This window comes from Mesoplodon mirus (assembly GCF_964341445.2).
Source record: "Mesoplodon mirus genome assembly, chromosome: 18".
Lineage (NCBI taxonomy): Eukaryota > Metazoa > Chordata > Mammalia > Artiodactyla > Ziphiidae > Mesoplodon > Mesoplodon mirus.
In genome coordinates, this window is record NC_138994.1 from 60,581,747 (window position 1) to 60,609,597 (window position 27,851).

A 27,851-nucleotide genomic window follows, 5' to 3' on the forward strand; every position below is an offset into this window, starting at 1 on the left:
TTATATGGACATGTTTGTTCATCTAATAAAATCAGTGAACTGTTACTGATGTTGCTGGATTTTTGTTATTGGTTTTAATGGTATATATTAACTTTTTGTTAGGCCATGATCAAGCTTTAGAGTAACAACTTAAAATACATGTAATGTTCATTTTTGCAATCTTGACTTTTTAATTTTAACTTAGAGTACATCAAATCAGGCTAAATATACAATAATAAGTATATGGTTAGATCAGTTATGGCTTATAAGAGTTTGATGAAATATTACATAGCAATTAAAAATGAATAAAACTATTATTTGGTAATATAAGAAAAAACTAAAAGGAACTAATACCAAAATACTAAGAGTATGTTGTTTTGGTGTGATAAATTGTTCTACAAAGAGAAATTTTTAAAATTTATTCATTTAGAACAGGACTCTAAATGAGACATTGAAGAGTTAATCCATGCATTCAACATTGACCATGCACCTACACTATGCTAGGAACTATGCAATTGGAAGCACACCAGTTTTCCATAAAAGGATTAATTGAGGGCTTCCCTGGTGGTGCAGTGGTTAAGAATCCGCCTGCCAGTGCAGGGGACATGGGTTCGAGCCCTGGTCTGGCAAGATCCCACATGCCACGGAGCAACTAAGCCAGTGTGCCACAACTACTGAGCCTGTGCTCTAGAGCCTGCGAGCACAACTACTGAGCCTGTGTGCCACAACTACTGAAGGCTGCGTGCCTAGAGCCCGTGCTCCACAACAAGAGAAGCCACTGCAATGAGAAGCCCACACACCGCAATGAAGAGTAGCCTCCGGGCTTCCCTGGTGGCGCAGTGGTTGAGAGTCCGCCTGCCGATGAAGGGGACACAGGTTCGTGTCCCGGTCCAGGAAGATCCCACATGCCACGGAGCAGCTAGGCCCGTGAGCCATGGCCACTGAGCCTGCACGTCCGGAGCCTGTGCTCCGCAACGGGAGAGGCCACAACAGTGAGAGGCCCTCATACCGCAAAAAAAAAAAAAAGAAAAAGAGTAGCCCCCGCTTGCCACAACTAGAGAAAGCCCACGTGCAGCAATGAAGACACAATGCAGCCAAATAAATAAATAAAAATTTCCTTTAAAAAAAAAAGATTGAGAACCAGTGGTTCAGGTGAAACATTAATTTTGGCTAGTTTTTCAAAACTAAAGAGTTTGTTTTTCAGATCTTTCCAAGGTAATGACATATAGCAAGTAGCATACACTTTTGGAGTCAATGTTTTGTGAAGAATTTTTCCATCTTTATTTTTCAGATCAACGTTTTAATGTAAATGTCATAGCATTCTTTCCTAGGTCACATTTATAGTGCCATAGAGTCCAGTTCCATACCATACTAATAGCTGTCTAATACTGGAAACATTTTTGTTTTGAGATACATAACTAAAAGGTAAAATTAGCTCTCTTTTTGTATGTGTACCTAGGGCTGTTTTTAGGCCTTTTCTTTAATGGGTTAAAGATGTTATGCAATTAACAAATAATGTTTTAATGTTTATATTATTTTTATTAAATTTTATTTGCCTATAATGTATACATCAGTAGTATAATGCATGATGGAAAATTCATGATTTATAAAATGGTACATAATGAAACTACCTCACCTTAGTCCCCAGGGTAGCCAACAAATCTGTACATAGACATGCAACTATACATCTGTTTCTCTCTTAATCTTATATCTTACAAAGATTTTTCCACATCAGTACATCACAGCACCTCCTCATTCTTTCATATTCTACTCTGGATATGTTATTTACCTATGCCACTGCTTAACCATGTCCACCGAAAGGAAAACAAACACTATTTCTTCCTTTACTCACACTCATAATACTTAAGATGCCAGATGTGTGGGTTTTCCTACACCAAGCAATACTGCAATATTCTGCAGACACCAACTGGGTGTCCTACAGTTCAGTTCAGTCTGACACTATCCATCTGATCCCACAAGTTAAGGGCTCAGTCTCATGGTGCTGCCCCCACTTCAGATGCCAATTGCAAGTCCCAGGTTGTCACCTACTCTTCTGACTGGCTGACTATAATTCAGCATTCCCACAATCACCACCTCAGGTTTGAACTTTGCTAGAACAGCTTACAGAACTCAGGGAAATGTGTTTACTGGTTTATCATATAATAAAGATATAGATGAACAGCTAGATGAGACATCAGGAAAGTCCAGAAGGGTTCCAAGTGTAGGAGGTTCTGTCCCTATGGATTTGGGTTGTACCACCCTGCCAGCACATGAGTCTGTTCACCAGTCTGGCAGCTCTCCAAAGCCCACAGTTCAGGGATTTTCATGGAGGCTTCATTATATAGGCATGATCAATTATTAACTTAATCTCCAGCTTCTTCTCCCAGGAGGAAGGTGGTGGTGTTACCGAACTCAGGTTCTGCTGCTCGCCGCTGGAAAGCCAATATTCAAGAGGTGAGAGTGTTGGTTGGAAAGGAAGAGTTGCTTTATTCAGGAAGTCAGCAATCTGGGGAGAAGACGGACTGGTGTCCAAAAATCAACTTTGAAGATTCTGCTTGACCATGAAAGTTTTTAAAGGGAGAATCATTTGGGGAAGAGGGATCAGACTTGCCATGTGCAGAGTTTCTTCTGATTGGTCGATGGTGAGGTAACAGAGCCGTGTTCAAGGAATCTTGTGCTCAGCCTTAAGTTACCATTCTCCACCCGAGTGGGGGCTGTAGTTCCTACAGAACTCAAAGATATTGTTATATTCCTTGAGGAGGAACCAGGACCCTGCCCCACAGCTGCACTATCGTTTCTTGACTGCTCCCCCTTTGTTTCTGCTTTCCCTCCCCTTCCCTGATAAGCAGCAGTTTCAAACTGCCCTTTGGAACTCAGGGAAGGTCAGGAGGCTGAATGAAGCCTATTTCCGACAAACAAGAAATGGGGGGCACGGAAAGGATTTGTACCAGATATGTATCAGAGGATATGTATCAGATTGTTATGTACACCCCTTGGGGAGGAACTAGGACTTTTATCACTGAACTATTGTTTCTTGACTGCTTTTCCATTGTTCCTGAATTCCCTCACTTCCCTTAATATCATTAATTACTGAGACCTGTTCAAGGGCAAGCTTCACGACCAGGCTTAGATCACAAAATGGCTTAGGCCAAAATAGCTTCTCTTATGTCAAGAAAGCCAGGCCTGGTTCTCTTTCTCCAAGGACCCCCTACCCTATCTGCTTACAGTTCTTCTTTATATCTTCTCTTTTTTGAGATTTTCTGTTTTTCCATTCATGTCGAGTGTTCACAGTTGCTTGCAAGAGCATTGTATAATATTGGTTTAAAGTGTCAGATATTATTTTTTGTCATTTAGGTATTGGCATCTGTTAATTGTTTTTGTCGTGCAAATTGAGGTTTTCCTGGTTCTTTGTATACCATGTAATTTTGGATTCTATCTTAGACATTTGAATATTATGACAATCTTATTTAGCTCTTATGGAGATCATTGTTTTAATAGGTAGTCAATCTGGTTAATTCATGCTGTTGCAGGAAAGAAAGTGGGGCACAAGAGGATGGTCATGTCCTGTCCCAGGTCTCAGGCAAGTCACTGGGATGGCTGCTGAGTGTGGGTTCTTGGCTTTGTGCAGCAAATAATTCAAGAGCGAGACATAGTAAAGTGAAAGAAGGCTTATGCAGGGAGATACACACTGAATGTGGGTCCTCTCAGAAGGCCAGAGGCTTAAGGGTATGGGGTTGTCAGGTTTTATAGCGGTGGGTAATTTCATAGGCTAATGAGTGTGAGGATTATTCCAACTATTTTGGGGAAGGGGTGGGGATTTCCAGGAATTGGGCCATCGCCCATTTTTTGACCTTTTATGGTGGGCCTTGGAATAGTCAGGGCACCTGTGGGTGTGTCATTTAGCTTGCTGACGTATTACATTGAGCATATACTGAGGCTCAAGGTTTAGCGGAAGTCAGTCATCTGCCATCTTGGACCTAGTTTGTGCTAACCAGTTTATGTCACATCCTCAATGGCTGTCATTCTTTAAAAGGTTGTGCCCTGCCCCCTTCCTGTCTCAATGCCACATATTCCAACACACCTTCTGTGGTCTGTGGTTTCAATATCAGTTCATTTTCCAAATCCTTTGCCATTGTGTAATTTGATCTGTCCCACGTGTTCATCACCCAGTAGCTAGTTGGGGACCTGGGCAGTGATCTATCTGCCAGTTAAGTTCTCAAAGTCTTTAATATACTGATTAGGATCAGATTTATGCCTAATGTACTCAGTGGGGTCACTTTCCTGAGCTCCTCCCTCTCTACAGTTTCCATGGTACTTTCCCTTTCTTTGGGGTTCTTTTTCAGGCAGAAAGCTGAGGCTTCAGGAACCATGCACTTCTATCACTTTGCCTGAATTTGGGACTAAATGGCTTAACACCTTTGAGTTTTGGTCCCCACCTGTAAAATGCAGATAATAATACTACAATGGCAGGTATATAGTGCTAAATAAATGTTTATAAATGTTTCCTAATATTAAAATTTTAGCTTCTCAAAACTGTTACTACACATTCAGTTTTCACTGATTTAAAGCAATCTTTATCCAGGTTTACGTATATGAGGGGAAGATAAATTATGCCATGGCCATCATTAAAACAGTTGATGAAACTAATTTTTGGTCTTTGTTAATAGTTTTACTTTCTGGTATCTTTAATTATAAATACCAACTCCAAATTGTAGGTTAAATTACTGAGGTTCTGACATGAAATTTTTCCTGTTAGTGAGCAGAGTCTTATGGAAAATAGAAATGAAACAAATAATCCCTTCTGTTAAAGAGTTTACATTTTAGCTAAATAGACAATGGAATTATAATCATGCAGAAATATATAATCATGCACAAAACAGTTACAAAGTAGTACTAATGTGTCAAAGATAAAGGGTAACCATACTTCATGGTTTGTAGGGGACAGTCCTACTTTACCTTATTTTTTTGGTTTAATTATTAATAGAGCCTCATTTCATAAAGGTTTCCTAGGCAGGATGACAAATTACATGGCCACTGTATAAATACTAGTTTCAAGAGAATGACAAAGCAAAAAAAAATTATCACTGTATTTTCAGAAAGTTTGCTGGGCCTGAGAATGAGCAGAGTGGGCTAAAGAGATCTGTGGGTTAGGGTGGAGGGACCCAAGATAGTAAACAAATACTTAGAATTTCAAATAGAAATGTGGGAAATGGTGTTTTAGAAAACACAGTTATCTAGTAATATGCAGGGCAGACAAATGGCAGGCGTTGTAATTAAATAGATGTGAGGTGATATAACCTTGGATTATGTTGGTTTTGCAATTCTGAAGTTTAGAATTATAATTTTTAGGCGATTACCACGAATGGTAGTGTTCAAAAGTTTCAGCCTGATGAACGCACGAGAGAATGTCCATGGAGTGAGTAGTTAATGTATTTTTACCTCACAATTAGAGGATTTTAGAGAAATGTAATTTTTTAATAGACATTTTCTAGAGCAGTTTCAGGTTCACAGCAAAATTAGAGGAGAAGGTGCAAATTTCCCATATACGGCCTGCCTTAACACATGTACAATCACCCTTGCTATCAACATCCCCAGCCAGAGTGATACAATTGAACAACTGATGAACTTACACTTGATGATGATTTTTTTACCTCTCTGTTTTCCTTTTTTCTTTTCTTTTCTTTTTTTTTGTTTTTTGGCATGGCCTGCAGGATCTTAGTTCCCCCACCAGTGATCGAACCCCTGCCTTCAGCAGTGAAAGTGTGGAGTCCTAATCACTGGACCGCCAGGGAATTCCCTCTTTGTTTTTCCTTATGCTTGACTGACAATTAAAATATTAATGTTCACCATAGCTCTATGTGAAATCAGATTATTTCACCACTGCTTAAATCATGTGATTATTGTCCAAGTGTTTTTGGTGGCCAAAACAAGTGAGGCAATGGCTTGTTTGAGGCTAAAAAAAGAATCCTAATCCTACCAAACAAAAAGAGGGGAGAAAGTATAAACTGACCTTGACAGTTGGTTTGCATATGGATAGTTCTCTGACAAATCTCTGGGAACTGGGAACCTTTGTTTTTGATTTGCATGGCCACCGGAGAGGCAGTTTTAGTAATCAGTGATTTATTACAATGGGCCATTATAGCAACTGGAAGAACAAGGACTCTAGCTTGACGTTTACTCTCTTACACTGAAAATGAGTTTCCTAGCTGGGATTGCTCAATCCCAAGAACAGATTGTGAAAAGTTTCCCCACATCCCAATAATCTGAAGTGACTCATCAGCTGGCAATATGTACTAAGCACCCACAATTCACGTCCATTCAAAACATGATCACCACAAATTCTATTTTCTCTCTATTTGAAGGCTGATGAGAGAATCGAACACCATCTTTGTGGAGAAAAAACGGAGTATAGCTGGGGTTTTTTTGTTTTGTTTTGTTTTGTTTTTCGGCTTACTGCAGCACTTTTACTTCCTCACAGTGGCACACTGCTGGGGCCTAATATTCTCACATGACGGTAGAAAACCAAAATCTGTTGTCATCTCTTCAAGAATTGAGAATTGCATGCAAAAACCTTACATAAGTTAAAAGGATGAATAAATTTACAGGTGTGAATGCAAACTGTTTTCCAACTCAAGGCAAGTAATAACATATGGTGTTCTGGCAGGAAAACTTCGATAAGAAAGGAAAGCAGGTCCTAAGGTTCGGACCTTCTCAACCTGGTAAGGCTGGCAAGTTAGTAATTAGAACGAGTTCATTTGTATAAATTTCTAACTGGTTCTGAGAATTTTGTTTTGTTTTGCGGTACGCAGGCCTCTCACTGCTGTGGCCTCTCCTGCCGCAGAGCACAGGCTCCAGACGCACAGGCCCAGCGGCCACGGCTCACGGGCCCAGCCACTCCGCAGCATGTGGGATCCTCCCGGACCGGGGCATGAACCCACATCCCCTGCACCGGCAGGTGGACTCCCAACCACTGCGCCACAGGGAAGCCCTGGTTCTGAGAATTTTAAATTTATTTACACCTCATAAGAATCCCACTTGTGGAATTGTGAGGCTTGTGCTCACTTTGGCAGCACATATACTAAAATTGGAATGACACAGAGAAGATTAGCATGGCCCTTGCATAGGATTACATGCAAATTCATGAAACATTCCATTTTTTCAGTTATCGAATTTGTATCTTTGTGTATATGATGTCTTTGCAAAGATTAAATAGTATAAAATATGATGTAAATTGTACCAACTGATATGGAAAGAAACAGTACCAACATTAAACTTTGCAAAATTTTAAAACTTAAAAAAAAAATCCTGCTGGGACTTCCCTGGTGGTGCAGTGGTTAAGAGTCCACCTGCCAATGCAGGGGACATGGGTTTGAGCCCTGGTCCGGAAAGATCCCACATGCTGCGGAGCAACTAAGCCTGTGCGACACAACTCCTGAGCCTGTGCTCTAGAGCCCGTGAGCCGTAACTACTGAGCCCGCATGCCGCAACTACTGAAGCCCGCGCGCCTAGAGCCCGTGCTCTGCAACAAGAGAAGCCACAGCAATGAGAAGCCTGCACACCGCAAAGAAGAGCAGCCCCCGCTCACCACAACTAGAGAAAGCCCTCGCGCAACAACGGAGACACAATGCAGCCATCAATAAATAAATAAATAAATAAATAAATAAATAAATAAATAATAAAAAATCCTGGGAATTCCCTGGTGGGTCCAGTTGTTGGGACTCTGTGCTTCCACTGCAGGGGGCACAGGTTCGATGGCTGGTCTGGAACTAAGATCCTGCATGCCATGACGTGGCCAAATAAATAAATAAATTAAATAAACAACATAAAATAAAACACAACCTCCTATCAAAACATCACATTAATAAAAGAAAATCCTATGAGGCTAATAATTTTTTTTTTTTACAATTGACAAAGGATGAAACCAGGGCACAGAAATTCACCCCCACTAAAAAATGTATAACTTCAACAGGGTTCATCCTATCTGTACACGTCATCACTCAGTTGTTCAAGCCCAAAGCACAGGCATCGTCCCTGATTCTCTCATTTCCTTCTATCCCACATCCAACCCATTATCAAGTTCTTTTAGTTCTGTCTTCCAAAATATTCTGAAATTGATTACTTTTCACCTCTGCTGCTTCACTTCTAGGCCCAGTTCTAGACAGCTCTCCCATCTGGTCTAGTGAAATAGCCCCCCTACTTGACCCACTGTTTCCACTCTTGTCCCCTCCCTAATGACAGTTTATTCTCTGTTTAGTAGATAGAACGATCTTTTAGAAATATAAGTATGATCATGACATTTCCTAGCTGAAAGTCCTCCAATAGAGTCCCACCCTAGAATAAAACTAAAACTCCTTGTAATTCTATACACTATACTCCATTTGGCCACTGCTTACCTCTCCTAACTAGTTTGCTTTCATTTTCTATTTAATCCACTTTAACAACACTGTTTTTCTCATTCTTCTTCAAAATTCATTCCTTTCTTAAGGCCTTTGTACCTGTTGTTTCTTTTATCCTGACTGCTTTTCCCTCAGAGCAGCTTTCTTACTACTTCATTGAAGTCTTTGTTCAAGTGCCATCTCCTGAGAGGCCTTCCCTGACCACATTACCTAAAATAAGCCAGCTCTGACCTCTATTTATTTGGCTTATTTTTTTCCATACCATTTTACACTACTTGAATTTCTCTGTGTACTTATTTCTGTCTTCCCACCAGAATGCAAATTATCTGGCTGAGGACAAGCACATTGGTTGATTTGTTTATTGCTGTATCTCCAGAGCCTAGAACATGCCTGACACTTAGTAGGCATTCAAATATTTATTGAATGAATGAATTTGTGTTTATGATTTTTGTTTCCTTGTTTCTTCCATAACTTTGTAGAGGAATAGTGAAAGAGTTATGGAATTTAACAATGCATGTAAAACAGCTATTTAAACTGAAAAACCTTATACAAATGCTGGTTGTCCCACTTTTGAGTATTACCTATTGGTCTCCTCTGGATTTTCTCTTTATTCCTGCTCTGGGTCAGGGACAACATGAGAGTAATGATTATTTAATTCAAGTAAGTCTGAATTTTGAAATATCTGTTGTGTTCAGGGTAGTTAGGTATAAAGGGGGATTCAACAACATGAGAGCCTTAGTCTATTAATGCCTAGGAGGAGCTTAACTTTCTAGTGGGAGAAAACGAGACATGTATTAGGAAAATAACCAAAAAAATATTTCAAAGACAACAAGGAAGTAAGCCAGTGATAGCAATAAGAACAAAGGGAATTCAAAATACTGGAAAGATTCTTTCATTACTGGGTTTAATGTAGGAAGCAAATCTTAAAAGGACGACAGTGCTGGGAATTTGTGTAGTGGAAGAACATGAATGTCCAAACATTAGCCTGATAAATATCACTTTGGGTGTCCTTTTTATTGGCACTGAGCATCACAAGCAAATGGGTGGTTTCTTGACTATATCTATATCTATATCTATATCATCATCTATCTGTCCAGCACCTGATTAACTGCATATTCCTCTTTTCTTTTTCTTTTTTTTTTTTTTGCGGTACGCGGGCCTCTCACTGTTGTGGCCTCTCCCGTTGCGGAGCACAGGCTCCGGACGCGCAGGCTCAGCGGCCATGGCTCACGGGCCCAACCGCTCCGCGGCATGTGGGATCTTCCTGGACCGGGGCACGAACCCGTGTCCCCTGCATCGGCAGGCGGGCCCTTAACCACTGCACCACCAGGGAAGCCCTAACTGCATATTTCTGCTGAGGTAGTTTCTCTACTAAACTTTCCCCTCCTTCACAGTGCTAAAACCTTTTAAAAGTTTTTACTGCTGTATCAGCCACTTTGTCACAAATCCCATGCCTATTAATAAGCCATATTTTCATGGGATTGTCAAGAGTATTAAATTTTATAGTACGTATGAAGTGCTTAAGTCTATGTTGAGCGTTCCTTCAATAGAACAATAAATATTATTATATAAGAAATGTAACCGACGGAATGACACCAGGGCGATCTCAATATGTTCCTTACGGGAAGTGTAAACAGGTAGGAAGGAGTCAGGTGTGGTCCACAAACCTAGGTCAAATTGACAACAATACAAGCCGTACCCCTCATTCAGAGCACCACCCTGGCTCCAGGGCAGCCCACCAGCGCTAGCCAGCCTAGGCTCCCGGAAGGTAAACACATTGAAAAGGGCGGGGCAGAAGGCGCGTTCGGGATGGCTGACTGGCCAGCTAAAAGTGATTGGCAGCTGCCATGTCCACGTGCTTTGAGCTTCGAACCAGCTGTCGCGAGAATTCGATGTAAACAGACCGGTCCCCGTGTGGTACGACTCCCAGCCTGAGACACCCAAGTGACGTGCACAGGCTTCTGCGGCATGATGGTTTTTGACAAGGCCACGAAGGTGCTGTGTGCAAAGGAAAACAGACATGTTTGTAATTCCTCCCTACCTGCCTGCTTTCGCAACCGAACCTGACACCTCGGCTTCACCCGAACTCACGTACTGTTGTGTTTTCCCTCGAGCCCCAGCGGATTGGATCACTTCAGGAGGCGGGTCCGCCTCTTTGCTACTTGCTGGTTGGCGAAGCTGACCTCTAAGGGCGGTGCCCAGCAGCGGCCAGCTTGCTTCTGGGATTGGCTACAAAGGTAGTTCCGCTGAGGCGTGGTAGGAAGTGGTAACCGTCAATCACGAGGGGAGACTCCAAACAGTGAGTCTGGAGCCGGAGAGCAGCGTTTACCGGCGGGGCGGCCGGTGAGAGGGCTGGCGGTGCTGCGGCTTTGAGGAGGCTTGGCGAGGACGTGGGACGAGCAGCGTGAGGGGAGAGGGCTTGGCTGGTAGGAATTCGACGAGGTAGAGCTGTGGAGATTGGAGGAGGAGGGGAAGGAGGGCAAGTGGCCAGAGGGCGGCCGGGGACAGCGGTGCCTCAGCGTTGGAGGTGAAATGGGTAACGCCGTGCTGATGTCTTTCAGGAGAGTGGGGCCTGAGGGGCTGGCGAGGGTCGTCCTCAGGAGACAGGGCCCTTAAAGACAGTTCTTGGGAGCCTCTGTTTCGAGAAATAAAGGGTGGAATGGAAATGAGAGGGCTCAGGGGCTGGAGGTGAAGATACCCACTGAGGAAGGGGTACCTGGGCTAGTTGGGGCACAGGGTGTTTTGGTTGTAGCAGATGGGACGCATCAGTTTGCGAGTTTTCAAATAAGGTGATAGAATGCTCCCTGCTTAGAAGAGATGGTTTTAGGGGCTTTCAAGATTAGTTCCAGGCAGTGGGCTTTCCTGAGCCGTGTCAGAGATCTTTAATATTGCTGTCTCTTTTAACCTTAACCACATACAATCCATGCTTTTAAAACCTCCCCAGTGATTCAGAAGCTTATTAGACATTCAAGGATCAGAATTCAGTGATGAGACTGGAAGGGCTTCTAATGTCATATACGTTTTTATTACTTATTTAGACTCTGGTGATTAGGTTACAATAGCAGAGGTTACAAATATGATTATAAATTAGGTTACAAATATGATTTTGATAGTCTTGTTAAATTGTGACTGCAGTCTTTAAAAAATATATATATTTGACATATAAATTACATGAGTTTCAGGTATACAACATAATGATTCGATATTTGTATATACTGCAAAATATCACCACAGTAAGACTAGTTAACATCCATCAGGGTACGTAGGCCATTTTACTCCTATTTTCCCAACAGTCTTAGTTGGAAGGTAGTACCTCACTGTTCCATTTGGTCTTAAAATATTATACCATGTATATTTTTATTATCTCAATATAAGATTTCAGTAAATTCTTTAATTTTGGCTCACAAAGTTGGCATATTTGTTTTTATAAAGTGATCCTGTGCTAGACTTTCCATCCCTTCCTAGTTTATGTTAATAGTAGATCAGGGACTTCCCTGGTAGTGCAGTGGTTAAGAATCCACCTGCCAATGCAGGGGACAGAGGTTCGAGCCCTGGTCCGGGAAGATCCCACATGCCGCGGAGCAACTAAGCCCGTGCTGCACAACTACTGAGCCTGTGTTCTAGATCCCGCAAGCCACAACTGCTGAGTCCGCGTGCCACAACTACTGAAGCCCGTGCACCTAGAGCCCGTGCTCTGCGACACGGAGAAGCCACCGCAATGAGAGGCCTGCGCACTGTAGTGAAGAGTAGCCCCCTCTCGCTGCAACTAGAGAAAGCCCAAGTGCAGCAACGAAGACCCAACACAGCCAAAAATCAAACAAACAAAAACAATAAAAAAGCAGTAGATAAAAGGGTCCTGCAAGGGTCTTAACTAGTTTTGTGGTTCTGAGGCTTGGTCCAAATGAGAAAACCTCACAGTAGTTTGAAAAATCTTTTATCTACTTCTTCCTCTTCTGCACTCCCCTCTTTTAGGTGTAATAGGAATTGCTGGGAAATTTTCCTACATTTTAGGACCTAACATTTATGTATTTGTGACAAGGGATCTCTAGTGAGCAACCATGTATCTTTCTCCCAACCCCCAACAATAATGATCCATTATTTTCTGTCTTTCGTTCTGGAAACAGGTTTTGTGAATGAAGCAATGGCTACAGATTCCCCCAGAAGACCCAGTCGTTGTACTGGTGGAGTCGTGGTTCGCCCTCAGGCTGTCACGTAAGCAAATTTCAGATAAGCCTGATAGGTAAAGGAAAGATTACTCAGAATAGTAACTAACATTTAGGTTTCCATTCTAAGCAGTACTTAACTTTTGTAAAATCTGTTTAATTTTGGCTTTACAGGATGATAAGCATCGTTGCCAAGGCCAAATAAAAACAGTAATTGGAGGGTCAGTTTGATATTTAGCACATTTATAGAGTACTTGAAAAGCACTGTATTTTATCCTTGAGTACTGCCTTTTCAAACCCTAGGTTTAACAATTAGTGGGTCATTAAATCAGTTTAGTGGATCAGGACCATTATTCAAAAAATGAAATAGAATATAGTAGAAAATATAGTTGGGAGTTAGTATTGTGTTCTGACATGCACATAGATAATATGCATTCATATGTATGTATATGTTTACTAGATTGTGATGTATCACTCTAGGTCTCAGTCAGAAAGTTTCAAAGTGAATGTCATAAAGAGTACATTTCTATATTTTAAGCATTTTTTTGACAAAGCATGGCTATACTTTGCAGTAGCTTATAATCTAATGTAGTTTTTTTATTCTTTATTTCTTTGGCTGCACTGGGTCTTAGTTGTGGCACATGGGATCTTTTGTTGTGGTGTGGGGGCTTCTCTCTAGTTGTGGCGTGCGGGCTGTAGAGTGCACACGGGCTTAGTTGCCCCACGGCATGTGGGATCTTGGTTCCCTGACCAGGGATCGAACTGGCGTCTCCTGCATGGGAAGGCAGATTCTTAACCACTGAACCACCAGAGAAGTCCCTAATGTAGTTTTAAGATGTGTATACTTGCAAGCACTCTAATGAATAAAAATGATGCCAGCAAAACAGCATGGGAATTTAGAGGGAATATTTTGTTTTTTAAAATTATTTATTTATTTTAAAAAATTATTTATTTATTTATTTATTTATGGCTGCGTTGGGTCTTCTTTGCTGTGCGCAGGCTTTCTCTAGTTGTGGTGAGCAGGGGCTACTCTTCATGTGGTACGCGTGCTTCTCATGCGGTGGCTTCTCTGTTGCGGAGCATGGGCTCTAGGTGCGCGGGCTTCAGTAGTTACGGCACGCGGGCTCAGTAATTGTTGTTCACGGGCGTAGTTGCTCCACAGCATGTGGGATCTTTCTGGACCAGGACTCGAACCCATGTCCCCTGCATTGGCAGGCGGATTCTTAACCACTGCGCCACCAGGGAAGTCCCTATTATTTTTTTAAAATTTTGATTGGAGGGAATATTTTAGTGGGAGTATTTTAGATCTGAAAAGGTTTCATTAAGAAGCTAACATTTTGACTTCCCTGGTGTCGCAGTGGTTAAGAATCAGCCTGCCAATGCAGGGGACATGGGTTTGAGCCCTGGTCCGGGAAGGTCCCGTATGCCGCGGAGCAACTAAGCCCGTTCGCCACAGCTACTGAGCCTGCGCTCCAGAGCCTGTGAGCCACATATATTGAAGCCTGCGCGCCTAGAGCCCGTGCTCCGCAACAAGAGAAGCCACCGCAACGAGAAGCCCACGCACCACAACGAAGAATAGCCCCCACTCACCACAACTAGAGAAGCCTGCACACAGCAACAAAACCCGATGAAGCCAAAAATAAATAAATAAATAAATAAATTAAATTTTGAAAAAGCTAACATTTATAGTGCTTTAACGGCTGAATACAATGTGGGCAATTAGAATCAAGGGCACATTTTCGGCAAAGGCAATGGAGTAAGCAGAGGTGGGAAAGGCAAGCTATTTTCATAAGTGAAATCTAGGGAAGTTGACCTATTTAAAGGAGGTTGGGGTGGACCATTAAGACCCTTGAATACCTGGCTAAGGAGATAAAGTTTGTTTTCTGTCTTTCAAAGTGTTAATAAGGGAATTGTAGCATTTTGGATTATTTCCCTTGAGCAGTTTAGCATGTTACATAAAATTGCCTTCTCAGACTAACAAAAAACATATGTATAGTATGATATTTCACCGTTATACTTGCTTTTTTTCCCTCCTGCATTTCCCAGGGCTATATATTTCTTTGCTAACTGTGGACCATGGTAACAGGCTAAGCATATTATTAGCTATGAGTTAGGTACTGTTGTAATCTTCATTTTACAGATGAGGAAACCAAAGCAGAGAGAGAAAAATTTTCCTTGGTAACATCCAAGAAGGGAAACCTGGATCAAACCCAGGCAGTTTGTCTCCAGAGTCTGTGTGCTTATGCACTAGTCTATGCTGCCTCACCATATGGTATTCTACATATATTTCTTTTTGTTACGCAATACATCATTTTAGTGTTTTTTGAAGTTCTTTAATTTATTCAGTATTCTTTTAACAAGTAATGTTGAGCATCTACTCTTTGCCTAAGTACTGGCTTATAGATTCTGGAGATATAAGGTAGATATGAGAGATGGATTCCTTTCTGTAACAGAGTTTGCATTCTAGTGGAGGACACAGTAAATAAGTAATTACAGGCTCTGATCAGTGCCCGGTGTGCTATGATAGAGAACAGCATTGGGGAGTATGATTTACGGCTGTCAGGGAAGGCCTCTCTGAGGAGGTAACACTTAGGCTGGAGATCTAAAAGGCAGGGAAGAATTTGCGAAGGGATCCATGCAGAAAAAAAGCTGGTGTAAAGGTCTTGATTCAAAGAAGAGCTTGGTGTAGTCTAAGAATTGAAGTTGCATGTGACGGAAGCAGAGTAAGTTACGAGAGTGGGAGAAAAGTGAGGTTGGAGAGGTAGGCCTAATCAAATTTGTTTTTAAGGCCTACTCAGTTTTTGTAGGTATCTAAGGCATACTGCCTCTTTAAAAAATAGGATTTAGGGTAACTCACATTATTTTCTTCAAATGTAGTTTTTCACATTTCTCTGAAATGAATTTGATTTGGTATATATTTTGAAGAAAAACTTTTTTCCTCCATTTGCTGATCTCCATATATTTCCCATTTAAAATATCTTTGTGTCCTTAATAGTTCTTCACTTTTATGCATTTTGATATTTTCCCCTACCTTATCCACACCAAAAGTTCTGTGAGGACTGTTTAATAACTCCTTCTAATGCCTGCATCTGCAGCAAAATATAGATTCATTTTGCTAGATAGAGGTAAGGGACTAGGTTCTTAACCAGTTTAAAGAGAAGGTCACTAAATACTGAGTCATCAGCAACAGTTTTTCTTGCTCTAACTAGGGCATTCTTCTGCCCTGACTCAAGAGGACGGTCCTGCTTTAGCCAAGTCTTCTGTCAGCACTCCTTCAAATATGAGTTAAAAGTTCTATCTGTATCAAAGTAAGAGAGCGTGCGGCCATAAAAAAGAATCAAATATTGCTATTTGCAGCAACATGGATGGACCTAGAGATTATCATACTGAGTGAAGTAAGCCAGGCAGAGAAAGACAAGTGTTATATGATATCACTAATATGTGGAATCTAAAGAATAATACAAATGAACTTTTATATTTCAAAACAGAAACAGAGTCACAGGCATGGAAAACAAACTTATGGTTACCAAAGGGGAGAGAGAGAGGGAGGAATAAATTAGGAGTATGGTATTAACAGATACACACTACTATATATAAAATACATAAACAACATGGATTTACTGTATAGCACAGGGAACTATATTTAATATCTGGTTATAACCTATAATGGGAAAGAATCGAAAAAAATGTATAACTGAATTACTTTGCTGTACACCTGAAACTAACACAATAATGGAAATCAACTGTACTTCAATTTAAATAAAATGGAGCATGACTTTTTTTATTTTTATTTATTTTTCTTTTACTTTTTTTTTTCTTTTTTTTTTTTTGCGGTACGTGGGCCTCTCACTGTTGTGGCATCTCCCGTTGCGGAGCACAGGCTCCGGACGCGCAGGCTCAGCGGCCATGGCCCACAGGCCCAGCCATTCCGTGGCATGTGGGATCTTCCCGGACTGGAGCCCGAACCTGTGTCCCCTGCATCGGCAGGCGGACTCTCAACCACTGCGCCACCAGGGAAGCCCTATTTTACTTTTAAAAATTTAAATTTAGGGCTTCCCTGGTGGCGCAGTGGTTGAGAGTCCGCCTGCCGATGCAGGGGACAGGGGTTTGTGCCCTGGTCCGGGAAGATCCCACATGCCGTGGAGCGGCTAGGCCTGTGAGCCATGGCCGCTGAGCCTGCGCTTCCGGAGCCTGTGCTCCTCAGCGGGAGAGGCCACAACAGTGAGAGGCCCGCGTACCGCAAAAAAAAAGTAAATAAATAAATTAAAAAAAATTTAAATTTATTTTTGGCTGCGTTGGGTCTTCATTGCTATGCGCGGGCTTTTCTCTAGTTGCAGCAAGTGGGGAATACTCTTCGTTGCAATGCATGTGCTTCTCATTGCAGTGGCTTCTCTGGTTGCGGAGCATGGGCTCTAGGCACGCGGGCTTCAGTAGTTGTGGCTTGTGGGCTGTAGAGCGCAGGCTCGGTAGTTGTGGCGCAAGGGCTTAGTTGCTCCACGGCATGTGGGATCTTCCCAGACCAGGGCTCAAACCCGTGTACCCTGCATTGGCAGGCGGATTCTTAACCACTGCGCCACCAGGGAAGTCCTTAAAAAAAAAAAATGGAGCATGACTTTTAAGAAGAGATAATGTTTGGGAATTCCTTGGCGGTCCAGTGGTTAGGACTCCACGCTTCCACTGCAGGGGGCGGGGGTTCAGTCCCTGTTTGGGGAACTAAGATCCCACAAGCCCCATGGCGCAGCCAAAAAAAAAAAACAAAAACAGAAAAGAAAAGATAATGTTTAAAAAATTTTAAATCTCATTTGCATTTAATAACATATACAAAGAAATTAAGAAAGCAGGTTAGAATTATCAGACGATGAGAGTTGTTTTTTCTTTTTTTTTAGTATTATGAATAACTTTATTAGGGCTTGTAGAAAGAGCTTTTCCATGTTTCATATTAAGCTGTCATGATAAATTTTATCCATTTCTCCCTTTTTCAGGGAGCAGTCCTACATGGAAAGTGTCGTGACTTTTCTGCAGGATGTTGTGCCCCAGGTAAGTGTCTGTCTGGTTTCAGAAATAGTAGGCTTTACTCTTGGCCAGGGAAGCTCTGAAATATTTTGTTCCCTAAACTTGACACCATTATCGTCAACTTTAGACAGACTTTTGATGTTTTAGCATCCCGAGCATTGGTAGGGTAGAACCATACTTGCTGTTATTATTAGATGTGCCTTAGTTTTGTGCTGACGGTGGCATAATTATTATTCCTCAGCCCTTGCTTTACTAAGAGGAATCAAGGTGTGATATTAGCTGAGAGATGGGGCTTGGAACTGTCTATTTGGGTTCTCTTTCCAAAATCTTTCTCTTGTCCTAGTTAAATGTTGCCTGTTGGAAGTGAAATAAGCAATATATGCTTTGCATTTGGTTAACTAGATACTATATTAACTAAATACTACACTGAGGTCAAATCTATATCACTTTCCTATTGAGCAGTAGTTTTATGCCAATTATAGCTTGCCTTGTTACTCTAACTTATAAGAGAGTAAGCCCTTTACTGTTCCCTCTATGTAAATGTGAGAATAAAGAATGAGAGGAACCCTCCTGGGATCACCTCTAGTACACCGTCTCCCAGACTTAAATTAACATAGGTGTCGCTTGGCACACTTGTTAAAAATAATAATTTCCAGGCCCATCTCCCAGTGAGTTTGACTCAGGGGAATTAAGGTGGCATCCAGTAACTTGTGTCTCTAGGAAGAATCTCAGGTGATTCTTGTGAAAGAGTATCTTTGGGAAACACTGTTTAGTGGAACTACTGAAGGGAAAGGTTTCTGTGTTTTCTCCTTTGATGATGTCAGTGTTCTGACTGCTGTGGTATCTGTAATTGCACTGTTCAAAAAGAACATTCATAGATCCAGTGTCCCAGCTTTATGAGAAGGTCCTACCTAGAAAAGTCTAAAATCCAGATTTCAGTTGTATTAATAAATTGTATTCATCAAATAAGGGAAAGTATCAAGGCATGTTTGGTATTCCTTTATTATGTTCGGTCAACTTTAATGAAAATAGGCCACAATGACAAGGTCTGTGGGGCATGTAAGGAAAAATAAATGCTTTCTTTTCTTGAGGAACTTGGTTAAGAAGGGAAGTCAAATGGCTTGAAGCAGTCCGAGGTAATAGGAGCATATCACTAAGTGTTGCACATGATAGTACAGACTGAATATGTAATTGCTAAGGGAATGCATAGCAAAGAAAGCGTGAAACAGTCAAGTTCCAAAGGACATTGGAAGTAGCGTTAGTTGAAATGAATGGCAAGGTTGGGAACCTGATGGTAAAGGAAACTGCCCAGCTGGATATGGTAGGCAGCAGCATTGCTGTGGCTGTGGAGAATCTTGTACTCTGTACAGTACAGGCTTAGAGAACAATCAGGGGCCGAAATCCAACTTGGTCTTCTACACACTGCACCTTTCTCTTAAGCCCTGAGCCCTGACGTGAGGCTAGTTCCAAGGAAGGGGCATTTAGAAATACTGGTAATTTGCCTGCTGTAGAGTGCCCCTTTATCAGAGTTTTACAAAGGCGTCCTACTTTGCACTACAGTAGTCTGAGCACATATATTAGTCCTGTTACTTTTGTGCTAGTGGAAACCCTGCGTAGCAAGCAGTTTTTGTTGGCTGGAGGAGAGAGGCTGCGGTCAGAGGCTTTGAGGGAGTAGTTGGAGAGTTTGCCAGAGAAACAAGAATACTAGGTTGAGCAATAGATTGAAAATAGGGGGCTGCTAAAACTGATAGGGTAAAAATGCCGGAAGGTGGAAGGTTAACTTAGTTTTTATGAGGATTATACATTAGAAAGGGGATAATCTATGCAATTGACTGTGAAGAGTGGGATCAGCGTTAAGTCACTTCAGAAGTAAAGTTGTAGTCCCGGATCTAAGAATTAGAATATTCATTTTTCTTAAATGAATTATTCTAGCGACTGTGGAAAGAAAGCAAAAATTCAGGCACTACTGGTCAGGTTCTGTGTTAAGTTGGGGGATACTCAGTGCCTGTCCTTAAGGCTTCATGGTCTAGTGTAGCAGTCAGGCAGACTCTTTCTGTAAAGGGCCAGAGAAACTTTGCAATTCATACAATGTTATTTTTTTCTTTTTAATTTTTATTTTTGGCTGTGTGGGGTCTTTGTTGCTGTGTGCGGGCTTTCTCTATTTGCAGCAAGCAGGGGCTACTCTTCGTTGCAGTGTGCAGGCTTCTTATTGTAGTGGCTTCTCTTGTCATGGTGCATGGGCTCTAGGCACGCAGGCTTCAGTAGTTGTGGCACGCGGGCTCAGTAGTTGTGGCTCGGCTCCGGAGCGCAGGCTCAGTAGTTGTGGCTCACGGGCTTAGTTGTTCCGCGACATGTGGGATCTTCCTGGACCAGGGCTTGAACCTGTGTCCCCTGCATTGGCAGGTGGATTCTTAACCACGGCGCCACTAGCGAAGTCCCTCATACACTGTTGGTTGTAACTACACAGCACTGCTTTTTATGTAAAAGAAAGGGTGTGGCCATGTCAAAATAAAACTTTACTTATGAACACAGGTCATGGCCAGATTTGGTGACCCATGGTCTCCTTTTTTCCACATTTAATCCATAGTCCCCCATTGGCAATTTGTGGTCAGACATTTGGAAAATGATATATTTTTGCTGATGTTATGTTCCAACTCCTGCCCTATTCTGGGAATTATCAAATTCATGGAGCTTAGAAATTATTCTCTGGGTCTCCAGATATGCCTAAAAGGGAGAAAATGTGTTGTTAGACTGGTATCAGCTTCTTCAGCTGTCATAAATAGAGTGAGTTCCTACTGTGTCATTGACGCAGATATCATTGACAGCTGGTAGAAGCCCTGACTGTGCCGTTTGATATAATAGTTGTACTTCTGAACATTTATTTTTAAAAAAGTCAGCAAAGAAAAAAGTTAAAGCTCAGAACTTTTCATTTCAGTGAGAAATTTTGACATTTTTCAGTGTGAAAAATTGTAGCCTGCCCAAATGTCAGTAGCAGTCAAGCAAATTGTGATATGTGGTCTCTATAGAATAATTTGCTGTGATTAAAAATTATACTTTTGGGCTTCCCTGGTGGCGCAGTGGTTGAGAGTCCGCCTGCCGATGCAGGGGACACGGGTTCGTGCCCCGGTCCCGGAGGATCCCACATGCTGCGGAGCGGCTGGGCCCGTGAGCCATGGCCGCTGAGCCTGCGCGTCCGGAGCCTGTGCTCCGCAACGGCAGAGGCCACAACAGTGAGAGGCCCGCGTACTGCAAAAAAAAAAAAAAAAAATTATACTTTTGACAAATAGCACACAATGGAAGTTACTTTCTCTCCAGTGAAAAAATAAAACACAACATATCTATAGTGATTGTTGCTGTGTTTTTTAAAACTGAACAATAACTTTCTGCTTATGAACGTGTATATGCGTTAGAAACCAGATAAGAAATAAAAGGAGAAATGAATCCTGTACTCAGTAATGGGGTGAAAGTTTCAACTGTAAATAAGAGAGCTAGAGCAGCTGGATCTTGGTTGGAGAAGGAGGGCTAAAAATCAGTGCTGGGGGGAGTAATAACAAACTTTTGTGTGGCAGCGCACTGACCTCCAGTAAGATAGCAAATAAACCTGGATGGGCACTGGGTGAGTCTGTGCTTCACTGACAGTAAAATACCTAAATATGAGCAAAGGATATCATAGAAAGCTGAGAGGCAAAATGACATGATGTCATACGCCTTCTTGATCCCAATCTGCAGGAAGGCACAAAAGAAGCAACCCTCTTCAGTCAACTTCACAGAATTTTTTCAAAAATGCTTAGTAAACACTGTGTCTGCTAAGGAGAGAGGAAAACTTGAAGACATAGCAAAAGTATGCAGGCCTCATTATGAAGGTCTTGTTTCCCCCTGAAGGGGAAAGAAAAAAGTTTAAGAATCTCAATTCACTGAAAGGCCTCTTTTAACCTTGTTTCGTGCTGCATATCGGCCAGAAATCAAAGGAGAGCACTGTGCAAATGTTGCAGAGGAATTGGGAGAATGTCGAGTAATGCAGGTGATTAGCAGCCTTATAATAAATCTGCTAAATGGAAGAAGATATTGTATATGTTTTACCTTTACCAGATTAAGGGAGAGCCTGACATAGGAAAAAAGAGGTGGTCCTAAATGCAATGTAGTATCCTGGATTGGGTCCTGTAGCAGAGAAAGGACATTAGTGGAAAAACTGCTGAAATCCAAATAAAGTCTGGGGGTTTAATTAGTGGTAATGCACTGGCGTTAGTCTCATAGCTTTGGCAAATGCACCATGGTAGGGTAAGATTTGGTTAGGGTAGATTGTACAGTAGGGGAAACTGGCTGAGGAGTATATGAGAATTCTGTACTGTTTAGTAATCTAAAATTATTCCCAAATAAGAAGTTTATATTAAAAAGGAGAATTTTCGGGCTTCCCTGGTGGCGCAGTGGTTGAGAGTCCGCCTGCCGATGCAGGGGACACGGGTTTGTGCCCCGGTCCGGGAAGATCCCACATGCTGCGGAGAGGCTGGGCCCGTGAGCCATGGCTGCTGAGCCTGTGCATCCGGAGCCTGTGCTCCGCAACGGGAGAGGCCACAACAGTGAGAGACCCGCGTATCACAAAAAGAAAAAAAAAAAGGAGAATTTTCAAGAATGAAGAGAGCAAGACCAAGGGAGAAGAGGAAGAAGTTGAGGATGAGATGGTTGAAGATAAAGTAGATGAATTAGTTGGTTCTAGTGCACATTTTCCTTTTCTCCAAAGGAATTAACTGCCCTATACACAACTTGTTTTTTTAAACAATTGAAATCATAAGGATGTGTAAGATAACTTTTTTTTTCTTTTTGCATAGTAAACCTACTATTAGAGTAACCCTGTCTTTTAGTAATATTTTCAGTGGCCATTAACCTTGTGCGGTAGAGGAAAAGGGCTGTAAAACTGCATGGAAATTTAAAGCAAGTTGTGTATAACACAGATTATATATGGGATAGTGGTTTTTGAATGCTTTTGATCCAGCTTATATTAAATAATTGTTCTGTGAACTGAAGACCAGTTTATAACTGAAAACGTTGCAGCTTTTTGTTGACATTCTAAGTGCTTGCAAGTGTATACAATCTAGAAAATCTAGACAATTTTAAATAAAAACATTTGATTTGAGGAGAGATGACTCCCTTTGAATATTGATGGGTACCTTTGATACTTTTCCTGTGACTTCACAGCAGTTCATGCTTATCTTTGTGACCCTTGCAGGCTTGCAAGAAAGCTAATAGTTTGGGTCCAGAGGCCAGATAAGAGACTGAAAAAGTAATACGTTTTTTCCTACCCCCAACCCTGGCCATGCCCTCCACCTGGAACTGGTGGTTAGCAGAAAGTAATGCTCTTGACAATTCTAGGTAGAGTGTAATTGCTTGATCATAAACACCTGGGAACTAAATCGATATGTGTGGTAGTTTGGTGTATTTCTTCAGCTTTGTTTGTTGACCAGTATAGGAAATTAGTTTTTTGAGTACCTTTGAATTAGAGTGATGCTTCCTAGTAGACTATGATCATTGTATTTTAGGTTTCTGTAATTCTTAGGCTAAAAACCCTTTCCTGACCAAGCTTATCAGACTTCTGGGTAACTTTCTTTAAAAATAAAAATATTACAAAATGTTCTAGTTCTCAAGATGCAGGATTGGTGAGGTTGGAGGGGGATAGTGTTGGCCTTATTTAAGTTACTTTTTGTTTTGAACATCAGTAATATTTGAGCTGTAAAACATTTTCATTCAAGTGTTTCTGTTTACTATGCAGGCTTACAGTGGAACACCTCTAACAGAAGAAAAGGAGAAAATAGTCTGGGTCAGATTTGAAAATGCAGATTTAAATGGTATGGTTTTAACTTTTGGGGGGCACATGAGTTAAATGTTTGTTTGAGGTTGACCTGATTCCAAAAAAGAACCCTTACTTTTCGTCAGATTACTTTTTCTTTAAGTGACTTTTTAAGTTTTCAAAATAAATTTATTTTTAATTTAAAAAGTAACATATTCAACTACAGAAACTTGATTAGAACTAATATTGTATTGTACAAATCTTAGAGTCACTGTAACACATAGTGCCTAGCCTTAAACTTCAAGTCCAAGTGAGATAACAATTTCTTAGAAAAGAAGTTTTTGTAATTCCAGTTTGGTTACTTTTATAGGATTTATAACTGCAAAATAATCATTAGTGTTGAACTTTTTAGACTTTAAAATTATTTTTCTGAGCAGAATGTATGCCAGTTCAAGGCCTGTTTGTTCTCAGATACCTTCCATTTCATTGCTCCTTCCTGCTCCCTCTTGCAAGGGGGCTGCTTCTTGTCTATTTCCCAGGCTGCCATGTCTGTTTTCCTCTGGCTGAGTTTGGGAGGCACTGGTGGGTAATTGAAAGGGAGGGGGAGAAAGGGAAGAGTATTATTCCCTCTCCCTCCCTGTCAGCAGCTGCATTTCCTCCGTGGTTTTCACTTCACCTCGGCAACTCCACTGGGGTTCCAGTTTCTGCCAGGTGACTCTAGCGCCCTGCCCTCCTCCCTGTCTCCCTAGTGTAGGGGTGGTAATGGCTGCCTGCCATTGCTAATCCAGTAGGTTGCCTCACAGTTCCTTTTTTGGCTTCTTAGCAATTCTGTCATCTGTGTAACGAGTTGTCTGTATTAAATTCCCAATTATGAATACACTGAGTTGTTTTCACTTGAACCTTGATGGATACCGTACTCTTGAGTCTTAGCCTCCTCTGAGACTTTTAAAATACCATATTTTCCTTTAAAAGCTATGATGCGGGAGGCTAAGTGTCACTTCTGCAAATAGGTTTCTTTTGAATTTTGGATTCTCTGTCAGCTGGTTTGTTCAAATGACAACTTGTGCCCTCTGTGGAGAATAACACATTCATTTGTATAGGTGATTATTTATGATATATAAACTTTTCCTACACTATTTCTCTTTGAAAGCTTATTCTATTTAAAATTTCCTTTCTTTTTATGACTGTCGAATTTCCTTGTTTACTAGTATATTCTTCTTTTCTTTCTTCCTTTTCCTTCTTTATTAATAACTATTTAAGTGTCGGTCATCTTTTGCTTTCTATCACCATTTCCTCATGAATTCATACTCTTTTCCCTCCTGGAAATATATTTGCTTTGTGGATGTCAGAATGTATTAGAGGATTTTCTTGATTTAATAACAAAGAAAATGTGGTCATGGTCTTGAAAATATTAGCCAGATAATAGCAAAAACTTGTACAGTGTATGCAAAATGTTAAAAATAATTTAAAAATCACAAAATTGGGGAATTTCCTGACAGTCCAGTGGTTAGGACTCCGTGCTCTCACTGCTGAGGGCCTGGGTTCAGTCCCCGGTTAGGGAACTAAAATCCCATAAGCCATGCAGCGTGGCCAAAAAAAAAAAAAAACCCACAAAGTTATCTTTAAAAAAATGTCATCAAAATAATCTTTAGGCAAGGTTTTTTTGTTTTGTTTCATTTTTAAACAACAAATAAGAATTGCTGGTGTAATAATGCTCTATAAAGCATTTGCTTTATTGAAGTAAAATGCATCTGCATCTGGAAATGTAGATGGAAACTGCTTATTTGGTACTTTGTGTTCTGTTGAACTTATAATGGTTGTCCTTAATTTAGTATCCCATATCCCCGTTGACTTATTAAACTTTTAAGTTTATACATCTTCTTGTTAAGTACTTTAGCACACTCATGTGTCCTTTGGTCTCTCCTTTCTATATTATATTGATAGTGTATGAAATTTTGCCCTGGTTTTTCAAGGATATACTTTTTATTATCTCTAGCCCTAGGGGGTGTGTATCCATGTGTGCACGTGTATGTGTATAGTTGTGTTTGTTTTAAGGCAGTAGTATATATTACCAAGATATTTGATCCTCCTTAACTTCCCCAATCTCTCATAACATTTCTTTTTTTTTTTGGTCATGCGGTGCAGCATGTGGGATCTTAGTTCCCCGACCAGGGATTGAACCTGTGCCCCCTGTGTTGGGAGCATCGAGTCTTAACCATTGGACCTCCAGGGAAGTCCCTCTTAGAATATTTCTTGAATTTGTCTCTTATTTGTGTTCTTTCTTCAGGAATGTTTTATTTAGGTGTTTGTGTGGCAGACCTTCTGAGATATTTATAATTGAAAGAAAATTTGGCTGTGGGAAAGAAAAAGTAGGGTTCATTGGCTGCGAGTCCAGCATCTCCTTGAAGAAAGCTAACAAGGACTAACTTTTCCACTGCATTAGAGATTCTTGATCAGCCAGTCTGCCCTTCCCGGGTTGTGCCTGCTGCAGCTGGGATATAATTCCTTGTTCATTGCCTTTGTCTTTCATGATATCTTAAGGGAGACAGTGGAGGGGATTCTTCTGATTGCAGCCATATTAGCTTAGCAGGCTGCTTCTTTGTAGAGCAGTTATGGGTACCCAGAGATTGTATTAGGTATTTAGGTTTCTCTTTGCTAGACTGGGAGTTTTTCTGGCAAAACAATTTAGAAGTCTTCTACCTGTCTATAGATTTAAGTTATTTTATCGTATTAATGAAACTCTATTGCTATTAATTTAAAACTTGCAGTGTTCGAATTGAACTCTGCTCTGGTGATTGCTTTCTGTTTATTCCAGCAGGCCTGAGAGCTCTGCTTTTCTGCTTGAAATTATAAAGTGGTGCCAGTTGGCCCCTTACCTCCAGGCTGCAGCCCATTTGATTATGGGCTTGTTGTGCTTGGGGGTGGAGTAGGTAACAACTTTTACAGGAGGTACTTCTAAGGAACCTGGCTTATTGAGATTCTGCAGTCCTGGATCCTTCTAGGGATCTGCATTCCTAATCAACGTATTAACTTTGGTTTGGTGTTAGGAAGAGACTACTACTTTTGGAGTTTATTAGAAAGTGAGATTAAGGCCCTTAATGGTCACTGTTCTGGTCATTGTTCTGTTTTTGCTTTCAGGCAGCCTGATTTATACCTAAGATTGTTTTTCTTAAGGCACTGTACTGAAAAAGGTATAAGAAGTAGCCAAAACAGGTTATTTATGTATGTATTTATTTATTTATTTATAATTAATTAATTAATTTTTGGCTGCGTTGGGTCTTCGTTGCTGTGCACAGGCTTTCTCTAGTTCCCATGAGCGGGGGCTACTCTTTGTTGCGGTGCACTGGCTTCTCATTGGGCTGGCTTCTCTTGTTGTGGAGCGCGGGCTCTAGGCACACAGGCTTCAGCAGTTGTGGCATGTGGGCTCAGTAGTTGTGGCCCACGGGCTGTAGAGCTCAGGCTCAGTAGTTGTGATGCAAGGGCTTAGTTGCTCCACGGCATGTGGGATCTTCCCAGATCAGGGCTTGAACCCATGTCCCCTGCATTGGCAGGCGGATTCTTAACCACTGCGCCACCAGGGAAGTCCCTTTTTTTGTTTTTCTGTTTGTTTGTTTTGGGATTTTAGTTCCCCGACCAGGGATCGGACCCCCGGCCCTTGGCAGTGAGAGCGCCGAGTCCTAACCACTGGACCACCAGGGAATTCCCCATTATTTGTATTTTAAAAAGAGCACTCTGACTGAAATATGGAGTTTGGTAGGCAGTCGTGGAGGCAGGAAGCCACTCAGGCTTTTGCAGTAGATGTTGTAGACAGGGGTGGTGGTGATGTAAGAAGAGAGCTGTTTAGGAGCTTGGTCATAGATTTATTGCTAGAGGGAAGGAAGAAGGCGGTTCCTGATCTTGCTATCTACATAGATAAACATGCTATTCACCAAAATAGGGAGCTCTGGAAGATCAGGTTTGGGGAAGAAATCCTGATCTTTGAGTAGAATTTGATCTTCTACTGAGACATGCAAAAACCCACATTGAGGAAGTCACTAGCAGATACTGACTGAAGCAGTGGTTGGAATGAGATCACTTGGGGAGCGTATACTGTGAGAAGAAAACAGAGTTTAGGAATTTGCTTTGAGTAACTCCAGTATTTAAAGAGTAGTTAGAAAAGGATGAGCCAGCAGAGAAAATGGTGAGCATCGGTTATAGCTGCTGAATAATCTTAACAAGATGTGCTTGAAAAACATATATTGTATTCAACAACTTGGAGGTTATTGGTAACCATAGCAAAAGTCACTTGGGGGGAGCGTTAGGGGCAGAAACACATTCCGAAATGGATTTGGGGTGAATGAGAGATGAAAAACAGATGACAGTTATAAATAGACGAGGAATTTAGCTTCTAGAAGGAGAGGAAATGAAGTCAAATAAAGGGGGAGGGATATTACTGCTTTATGATTTTTTAAAAACCTTATTTATTGTGCAAATATATCATGGTAAATAACACAAAAATATGGATCAATGAATGAATTT

General features: G+C 41.3%; 1 protein-coding gene across 8 annotated transcripts in view; it reads left to right on the forward strand.

Annotated features, from left to right (window-relative positions):
* Positions 1–10,659: 10,659 nt before the first annotated feature.
* BCAS3 (BCAS3 microtubule associated cell migration factor) overlaps positions 10,660–27,851 on the forward strand; it is a 576,338-nt gene continuing 559,146 nt past the window's right edge. For 5 of the 8 annotated variants that reach the window (XM_082603192.1, XM_082603193.1, XM_082603194.1 and 2 more), the window contains exons 1-4: positions 10,660–10,801; positions 12,500–12,587; positions 17,521–17,575; positions 23,316–23,391. In XM_082603192.1, coding sequence (XP_082459318.1) covers positions 12,517–12,587; positions 17,521–17,575; positions 23,316–23,391 — 202 coding nt within the window. In that variant the 5' untranslated portion in view covers positions 10,660–10,801; positions 12,500–12,516. Of the gene's footprint in view, positions 10,818–12,499; positions 12,588–17,520; positions 17,576–23,315; positions 23,392–27,851 lie in introns of all 8 variants that reach the window. The other 3 variants (XM_082603190.1, XM_082603191.1, XM_082603197.1) reach the window with 3 other exon arrangements.